The 10364-nt window shown below is 40.6% G+C and overlaps 1 protein-coding gene across 1 annotated transcript in view; it reads right to left on the bottom strand.

Annotated features, from left to right (window-relative positions):
- The window catches only part of LOC101846726 (A disintegrin and metalloproteinase with thrombospondin motifs 9), a gene marked incomplete in the record, with an annotated part of 163321 nt that extends 156794 nt beyond the window's left edge, over nucleotides 1-6527 (bottom strand). Inside the window, 1 exon segment of the mRNA XM_013080651.2 lies at nucleotides 6127-6527. Coding sequence (XP_012936105.1) covers nucleotides 6127-6235 — 109 coding nt within the window.
- Nucleotides 6528-10364: the final 3837 nt, after the last annotated feature.

Genomic DNA, 10364 nt, shown 5'->3' with positions numbered 1-10364 from the left:
CTCTCTCTCTCTCTCTCTCTCTCTCTCTCTCGTCTCTTGCCTATTCTTTCTTCACCACATAATTATATAGCCTATTCCTTTCTGATCCGCGTCTTAAGTACATATCTAACATTAAAGTGGCACTAGTTCGCGAAACTTAACACACACAACAACAGCATATGTATGACCCTCCCTCTTCCCCGGCTATCTCATATTACCGGATCTGCACCTCCTTCTTTCTTTCCAAACTGCCAATTTCAATAATCCTGTTCTTTTTCGTACTGCATTCTCCACAGATTGGCCCCAAGCCAGACACAAAGTTTGAAGGACCGATCAAAGACAGAAAATGCCGTGACGTCATTGCTTTAATAATCTTTGTCGGGTTCCTGGGAGTAATGGTAAGAAGAGAAGTCAGCTTGTGTGAGCGGGAATTATCTATCTATCTATCTATCTATCTATCTATCTATCTATCTATCTATCTATCTATCTATCTATCTATCTATCTATCTATCTGCATCTCTATTTCTCTCTCTCTCTCTCTCTCTCTCTCTCTCTCTCTCTCTCTTTCTTTCTTTCTTTCTCTCTCTCTCTCGCTCTCTCTCGCCCCCATCTCTCTTGATCTATTTATCTTTCTCACAACAGACCTACACATATATGTATACATATGCACACACTCATGCACGCACCCACGCACGACCGACCAACCGACTACTGCTTTGATGTTTGATTTTTATTAAGTTCTATACACTAAAAGACTGGAAAAGGGCCTTCATTGGGCATGACTTACACTTAAACATGTACAAGATGTATCTCTTCAAAGTAGAAGTCCTGATGAAGCACATTGTCATGCTCAGACGGTTTGTTGTTTAAATATCCTGGAACATATCACTGAATGCTTACATTGTATAAGAAGCTACCCAACCAATATAACCAGCGGTCATTGGCTTTTTAAACGAAACAGCTGCACTTAACGACTCTTGGGTGTACGCTAGTTTTCATGGGAGCAGTAAAATAGTTTGGACATTGATTGATCTTCGTTAAGAGAATGAAACTACGCGAACAGAAAAAGGGAAAATCAAACTTCATGGAGGGGGGAGGGACAATTAAAAGAATATTAAAGGGAAAGTGGATAGCCAGGGGTGGGGGGGAATAAAAACACTTGCAAGAGCTTTTTTCGAGAACAGTCTGTTATTTGTAAAGCGTGTGAAATATGATCGAGACAGAAGGGGAAAGAAAACATGAAGAGGTTTGGATGAGAGGAAAAAGAAGGAGAAGTAGAAATACGGCGTGGAAAAAAAATATCCACTACGCTACATTTGAATACGGCAAACATCAGATGAAAAGTCGAAACCTGAGCTTCTCTGAAATGACGCTAATCACAAAACTTATCGGCAAAACAGCCAGGGGAGGGGGGAGTTCATTTCTGAAACTGAATCCGCATTTTGGAGAAAATAAAATGTTCAGAAGCAAAATAGAAACAAGACATATCTCTTGCGCAGAACTCAGACTTTGCGATAAAAATATCTGAAATATTTCGTTGAATGAAGGATTTTCCTTCTTTTTTCTTCTCTTTTTATAATGATTTCAGTATGATTGGTTCACTTGATTAGAATTGCAGTCGAAGGCATAAACCCACGAAAAAAAGAATACGTATAAAGAAAAAGACTGGAGTAACCTTTGTCAGACCGTCTGTGTGTTGCGTGCATCGAAGAAAAGACGATGTGTAAATCTAAAGCTGTGAAACAGCAAAACTGTTGTCTTGCTTGTCCCACAGTTTCGAGCTCACCTTCCCTCCCCGTTTTCAAAAATCCATAAGGTGGCTGAATAGTTTTCATTTTCTAAAGCAGACACCCCCACTTAAGAGTTGGCATCCATTTTGACAGTATGGAATTTGAGGGAATGAGGGGTGGCTGGGGGGGGGGGGTCTAGGGAGTGGACATTCAACGACAGGTGAAGAAGGCTATAAATAACATATTTTTTACACAAACAGACAGACCAGTTTTTCTTTTGAAACCAAGAAAATTCCGAAGCTAGACACCGAGCTTCACTTCCACGCTAGTGAAAAGAGGAGCACGATCAAACAAAAACGAGATTCAAATTGGAGATCCCAATCTGTCGCGGTGGCAAGTGTCCAATTCGTCAGATATACAGTGACTGACTGACGCCGCAGTCGGGTGACGAACTTGGTAAACGAGAGAAAAAAATCGGGCATAGAATCCGAGTGGGTGGGAGTTCCATGTTTCTCGTCCTTCCTGATTGTCTCGTCTCCCTCAGCCTGATGGTGTGCCATGGATCAACGGCTCTGCCTTTGAATTTACCAAAATGTGTCTCAAATGATGTTAAACATCACCATTAAAAGAAAATTCAAGGGTGACCGAACGTCTTGCTCAGCTCAAAGGATATATTTTGCACCGGCAAAACTCATTCAAATACCCACTTCTTCAGCTCCACCTTCTCTACCTCAGCCTCCCTTAACCCGTTTTCACCTATCGAATCTCCTCAAGCCAATTCTCTCAATACATCAAACGTTACGAGCTTGCAGAAGCGGAAAGAAAACCTGATCTTTGGAATCCATGCTACTGGTTTCAAACCTATACCCCCCCCCCTCTTTGCAGACAGCGAAGGAATAGTGGCGGGGAACACAAACAACAACAAAGAAACGAGAAAAAAAGTATACTCAAGAGAGGAAAAGATAATATGGAAGATGAAGACGAAAAGTTTAAAAAAAAAGAAAAAAAAAACTTGTCGCAGACTTTGGGGTTTGGGAGCAAGAAAAAAAAATTAATTTAACTAAAACGCATCTTTCATACATCTGCAAGATGATACCAAGCGCGGCTTCCAGAGTAGACCGCTATAAATACCTTGCTTCACTCACCCCAGCCTAGCTGTAGCGAGCAATTTACCTGGCGTGTCTACCTTAGCTCAGTTTGGGAGGGTAGCGGACTCAACACGCACACACCCAGAGCTGCACGGCGCTTTACCTAGCCTAGTTCTTAGTGCGCCGCCCGCCGATATAAATATTTGCCGGCGAAAATCAGGTTAGCTCGGAACGTGCTGATCCAGGGAAATTTCTCACAATATAAACGTTAGGGTATTATAATGAACAAGGGCTAAGATAGCGTTGAGCGAAGAAGAGAAGAAATATGAAAGGGAAAAGGGGGAATGATGGTGGTAAGACTAAGATGAAGGATGTGAGGTATGTAGAGGTACTTGGATTTTGGGAGTGGGATAAGCAGGGGACCAGCCAAGGAGAAAGAAATCGCCTAGAAGTGAACATGGCGTTCAATAGTCTGTCTGTCTGTCTGTCTCTCTCTCTCTCTCTCTCTCTCTCTCTCTCTCTCTCTCTCTCTCTCTCTCTCTCTCTCTCTCTCTCTCTCTGTCTCTGTCTCTGTGTCTGTCTGTCTGTCTGTCTGTCTGTCTGTCTGTCTGTCTGTCTGTCTGTCTGTCTCTCTCTCTCTCTCTCTCTCACACACACACACACACACACACACACACACACACACACACACACACACATACACACACATACAAAACATACAATCAATTTGACACACACAAACACACACACGCATATACACAAGCGCACACACACACAAATATATAAAAATGGTGAAGGTACATTTAAGGAAACAGAGGAGAAGATCATGAGAAGAAAAAAAAAAGAAGACCCATGCGGTTGCAGAAGTGTAATGGATGATGTCGCAGACAACAACAATCAAAGTGGCAACAACAGCATAAATATATGTCAGCACAAAGCATTATAGGTGCATTCTTAATGTTTAGAGGCTGATTTTCAGAATTGTCAAAAAATAAGGGACAAGGCTTGGAATGAGTTCTATCGAAAGAGGGGGCAGGCATGGGTTAATTTTGTTTCGTTACTAGGAGCACATCCAATTTTTTTTAAAAACAAACAAAAGAAACGGCCATTCAGTAGTAGGAGAAAAGCATGACAAACAGACTGAAATGAACAAGGGTTAGTATAGAAGAGTAAAATACCAATGACCCACTCTACCCTTTCATGAGGAAAGGACAGTTGAAAAACGGAGTAAAGTACTTTTTAACGAGTGACTCTTTGTTCAGACATTAAATAACATAAACGAGGCCATGCGAAAGAAAGGGGGGGGGGGGGAGTTCATTCACTACACACAGGCTATCATTAAAATGCTAATACACGTAATACGTGCACGCCTATAGATCTAGTTTGAAACAGGTGCGCATATGAAGTCAATGAAATGACGCAAGCCCAATACAACTCAAATATCAGTACACGTGTCACCTTATCCCAGTACTATCACTTACTCTTTCTACAACCCTAAACTGTCCCGTGCACGGTTGTAAAATGAAATCGTAACAATGTGGGAGCAGGATTTTGATATTCAATTTAACTTTAATCTGTACCAGCCTGAACGAATAAAAAAAGGACGGGATCATTAACAAATCGCAACCATAGAATTTAAGAGTTCTAAATGACATTTTTGGCTGTTTCCAGCTATTCCGCCCATGCAGTCAGATACCAAATTATGTTCCTTCTGCTCTATCAAAACCGTAAGATTATTCGGGGTCGTAATGAAGATATTTAAAGAAATACATTCGAAAATGCTTGACATGTGAAACTAAATTTTTTACGTCAAATTTCGCAAAACTAAGAACTGAGCTGATAGAACTTTGTAATTCTTAGGTTGCGAAATGTCTGCGGTGGCCTGTTTTACCAGAGAGTTTTACAGTAATAACTCTCTCTGGTTTTAACCCGGCCTCACGCAAGAACTTAGCCGCCCGCGACTCATCAGGGGTAACGAAGCAAAAGGACTCACACTGTGTAGCCAGACCACAACTGTAAGAAAAACAGACGGCACAAAAAAGAAAACAGTGCCATGTCGAGTTCCTTCATACTCAACCGGGAGAGAGAGAGAGAAAGAGAGAGAGAGAGGGGGGGAGGGAGAGAGAGAGAGAGAGAGAGAGAGAGAGAGAGAGAGAGAGGCAGACAGACAAAATCTTATTTGAAGCAACTCCGAAAGGACCGTATTTGTTTTTGTTTGTGAGTGTGTAAAGGGGGCGGGGGGGTTGTTTTGTTTTGCATAAAAGGACAAGACGATATGTCAGTCAATAATGCCTCAGCAAAACGTAGGTATTTCCCGAACCATCCCCTGCGTTCACTCTCCTCACTGATGTATAAAATAAGTGCAGCGAGGCTTAACTAACGAGTGCGCTTGGAAAGTGATCCTCGAACTCACACCACGATAGGACATTGTGCGACATGACCTACATACATTTTATTATTTCACTCTTTCCATCGACACTACTACAGCACTGGACCCCTAGATTCTACTTTTTCTTTTACAGAGTCCAAGAAGTATCTGCCCCCATGCCCCCCCCCCCCCGTTCCCTCTTTTCCCCCACACATCATTCTTCTATTCGGAGGGGGCGGGGCATAATAGCGAAAGCAATAAGAACAAGTAATCCTGTTTATTGCTTAATTATCGCGGCATAATAAACTGTGACAAGTGCCCAAACTGTAACACTTTCGTTTACTGCACTGGAGCTTGACCTTTATCTATCTGTACCTTGTAATTGCTACTTCCATAAAGGTGGAACAAAATAATGAACAGTCCTACTCTGACACTGCAGTTGAAACATTTTGACCAACCCTCCTTTGACTTGAGATTTCAATGCGTTGATCAATATTACAATAACGGCGGTTATTGCAGCGTTTTACTCAAATTTTGATAAAAATGCAAATTTCAAAACGTTCCAGGGGGACGGCTGTGGTGTTATAGAGTCTCGTACGACCATGGAGCATTTAAATTTCTAGATCAACTGATCGCTTCAATTGAAAGCGTACGACACAATGTCAAAATTCAATGATCATTGATTGATCATCTTGATTTCTGTATTTTCATGCCCAGCGAACAAAACCAAAGGCTATACGATATTTAATTAGCCTAGATCTATATTGTATCATGTACTTTCACTTTAGATTAAGATAGCAATGTCCCAGTATTTTTCACGAAAGACTTATTAATAGCATTGGTTTCTAAGATCATTGCATCCCATCATTCTGTGACTACAATATATGACATTCAAATGACACTAAATGATTGACATGTCACTTCATTGGTGAACCAATAGCATGAAAGAGCAGCAGCTTACCTTGTTCTCGTTCCCAGTTGGCCTGTGCTTGTTGGCCCAAGATAACAGGCAGAATGATGGCTAAATGACACCACCATAACAGCACGAGGGCCATCAAGACAGTCCGCATGGCTCAAGACCGAAGCTACATGAGTTCACATTGAACAGCCATACCAAAACCTGAAAACCACTGCTTTGAAAGCGGTCGACTCGTGTCTGCACTACTCCTATCTAAGCATCCTTTTGCGAAATCTTCTGTGCGCCGTGCTCTTCCTCGTCTTTCGCTCACTCTCTTTCTCTCTTTCCCTCTCTCACTCTCTCTCACTCCGTCTGCTACCACTTCCTTCAGAAAAACCGCAAAACTCGCCACTGCCCCCCTTCTTTCTTTCGTCTCCCCCGGCGTCTGGGACTAACTTTAGACAACCCGCGAGACACAAATCTGATGCGATGCAAGGGAAAAGTATGGTAACCCTGTTGAGCAATGAATATAAAAAAGAAAAATACTTTCGTATCGGGCGAGAAAAGGCTCAGTACCGTACCTTGTAATGAGCCTCTTTTATTTTTTTAAATAAACAGGTGCTGAGAAAAGAAATAGAACTGAATTGATTCTATAACACTGTATCAGCCATGACACAAAGGGTACTAGACCAAAAAAGAAACTAAATTGAAGGTAGACAATCGCTAAAGTACATGTAATGGTAGATTTTTACCTAGCTGAAGTTCACGTCAATGATTCACAATTCACATCGACACAATGACACGAAGTTGTTATTTTTCTTTTCAGTAGACAGTATTTAATTTTTGTCTCAGTATTTTTTTGGTTTCCATTAGAGTTTCATTTGTCCTAAGGGACTAATTTCTTCAAACCACGGTTCAACTGATTTCTACCGATAATGCGTATTGTTCTTTGATGGTGTTTTTTCTTACTTTTTAGTCACAGAGTTCTTAAAGATCCTTTTCAGAGTTTTCAGTTTGAAAAAGGGTTTCAGAATTTTACCCAACGGGCTTATTTTTTGTCAACTTTCAAAAGCCAAAGGCGCAAACAGAACTTCCAAATTTTTATTTAAAATAAACCAATCATTAATTGTATACTTTTCATTCAATATACCTAAAATAAGGGAAGGGGGGGGGGGGAGAAAATTCCACCTCCATCAATAATATTTCTTGAATACTCAAATAAAAACGAATATAATAATATGTGTATATCTAAAAGCACGAGCGCCGACACGTAAATTTTACAGCAGATACAAAAAGCAAGTTTACTAATGCTCTTAATACTGAGCGTTTTTTTTGTTGTTGTTGTTGTGTGTGTGTGTGTGTGTGTGTGTGTGTGTTTGTGTGTGTGTGTGTCTGTGTGTGTGTGGGGGGGAGGGGGGCAAGGCTTTATCCAGGTTCTAAACCTTCTGTAAAAGACATTTTTGCTTTTGCTTTTTTTTTATGTTTCGAAAATGTTGTGCTTATACGGTTAGACTACACGACAGGGACAATAAAGTATACATACTTATCATATCAAAAGAATGTTGCACTTAATTGCAAACGTATTTTGTTTTACTGCACCATGGTATAGCATTGGCACACACAAAAATAAGAAACTTATCTTAATAAAACCATACCAGTGAAAATAGAAATGCAGTTCGACTCTTAACAATAAGGGGCGTACACAGAATAAGGAGGGATAATTAAACAACAGTCAAAGGTGTGCTCATCCACGAAGTTCATAAATTTGCATTGTATTCAAATAGTGAAACCAATTTTTGAAATGTACTCAGGCTAAAGGGCTATAACTCTGATGGTCTATGGATCGGAAAAGTAAGTAAAATACCGTAGTGAAATTTTTTCTAAAAGGCAACACAAAATTGGCATCTTTGTGCCTGAATATGAGGTACAATAGAAGGGAGTGTGTATTCATTACTGGAAATTATCAGGATGTTAAGTCTTCTTCATTCCTCCCTTAATACAGGGTGCCCATTACGATAGGATCGGCGGAGAGCTTTTCCCTTTCGTCAACCCGCAGCCACCTCCCGAATCGTCAGCCACCTCCCAACCTTTGACGTGGGCCAAACTTCCATCTATTTATAGGTAGTTAAATCTACCGGAACATGTATTAGGCGAAGTGATGTGCAATGAGAGTCGCAATAGAGAGATTGTTTTGGTCTCTCTTTACTCATCTGCACCACACGAATTTAATTGATGTTTTCCCCTGGACTCTGCCTTTACTAAAGTCTCGAATCTAGATCTAGTTGTAATCTAGTTGCAGGTTGCAGATTTAATAAAATGCCGACAGAGAGAGAGAGAGAGAAGGGGGAGGAGTAGATCTTGCAAGAACTTCCGGCAAAACAAAATGGCGACCCGCGTAGTTTTGCTCGATTCGAAAAGTGAAAGAGCCATAGCATCTTTGTAGACGATCAAATTAGCTTACTTTTGTACTATAACGTAATTTTTTTCGTTGCTTTTGTCAATTTGATCATCCACACCGATAGAAAGTATTTCGAAATTAGGAAAAACAGGTCTTGTTTCACACTTGGTGAGAATAGCCAACGCTGGCAAGTCTCACCCGGGGTGAGAGGTCAATCGTAGGGTTTTTATTCTCACCCCGGGTGAGGATAGCCACTTCCTTACTGAAATGATTAGGTGATTAAACTTGATCTCTTATTGACAATATAAAAGTCAATTTAAGCTTCATTTTGTTAGAAAAAAATGTGTTAGGTTTGCTGACTTCTTAGACTTTGTGTTAAACAACACTTTTAACAAAACGAATCCTTACAAGCCTAGGCTTGGCCTTTGTAATTTCGAAGGTTTAGAAGTAGAAGTAGAAGAGTCTACTACTAGAGTCTAGAGTCTAGTCCAATTTATTTAATCTCTTGAATGTACTGGATAACAGAAATCTGCAACCTGCCACTAGATTACAAATCTAGATCTAGATCTAGATTCGAGATTTTAGTAAAGGCAGAGTCCAGGGAAAAACTTCAAGAAATTCTCGAGTTGATGAGTAAAGAGAGACTAAAACAATCTCAATAAATAATATATTCGCGACTATCACGGCACATCACTTCACCTATACATGTTCCGGCAACTACCTAAAAATAGATGGAAGTTTGACCCGTGTCAAAGGTTGGGAGGTGGCTGACAATTCGGGAGGTGGCTGCGGGTTGACGAAAGGGAAAAGCGCATCGGCGGATGGGACCGATTGCCCGACTCGATCGCTTCAAATCGCCCGATCCAGCCGTAATGGACACCCTGTATTAACAATTACTTGGACCTACTGCACACTTCTAGGTTTTCTCCATTCTTACTAGGGCCAACATGGAGGTAGCCGTGATGCTATGTGCGAAAGGCAATTTTTAATTTACATATTGTATTATAATGAGGGGCTGATTGCTGAAACAGGGCTTAATCCATTTTTCTTTTTTTCACATTTGACAAAATGAGGTTCCATAGTTTTATTCAAGTCAACTTTGTGTTCCTCCAGAGAGCAGTAGGCCTAGAGCAGCTTGATCGACAAACAACGAGAACCCGGGTTAGATCTACCGGCCGTGTTTGACGATGTTCAAAGTTAGATCTAGCTAACTTGATTTGACTATAGATCTAGTCTAGAAGTCTAGATCTACATGTATTTAGAATCCTGTAGCCCAGAAATCTGGTCCCACACTAGATCTGGATATCTAGTCCCTACGAACGTTTGCGGCATTCTGTTTCCTTCATTACAGTTGAACAACCCCCCTCACACACAAAAACCGACAATTTCTAGATCTAGAATCTAGATTAGATTCTTTTGTCCCTTTACGTCTGTCACACGTCTAGGCCCTATTCATACGTCCCGAAACCCATGTGTTCTTACGTTCCTAGATCTAGATCTATATCCTCTGTACTGTAGGCCTACATAACCTTTAAACCTTCACTTTCAGGTAAAAACAATAACAATTATGATGAGAGGAAGCAGCGGTGTAAAAAACAACAACAACAAATAAACAAACACTGGATAGATCTAGATCTAGATTTAAATCTAGATCTAGATATCTAGATCTATCTGACAGTTGTCTGCGAACAAATTTTAAAAGAGTGTGATCAGAATAATGCCCGTGGCCGTAGATCTTGATCTAACAGTAGCATCAAGCTGAGCAGATTATACACTAAAGAAAGAGTAGATCTAATCTGATCTACATCTAGCATCTAGTCTAGATTTCTAGATGTAGATTCTAGATCTTGCCCTAGGCCTTTGTAAATTGTACAGCATATCAAGAAGCTAAATAAGAAGATCC

This window comes from Aplysia californica, unplaced genomic scaffold (assembly GCF_000002075.1).
Source record: "Aplysia californica isolate F4 #8 unplaced genomic scaffold, AplCal3.0 scaffold00094, whole genome shotgun sequence".
Lineage (NCBI taxonomy): Eukaryota > Metazoa > Mollusca > Gastropoda > Aplysiida > Aplysiidae > Aplysia > Aplysia californica.
Note: the sequence above shows the minus strand (reverse complement) of the source record. Positions and strands in the feature narration are given on the sequence as shown.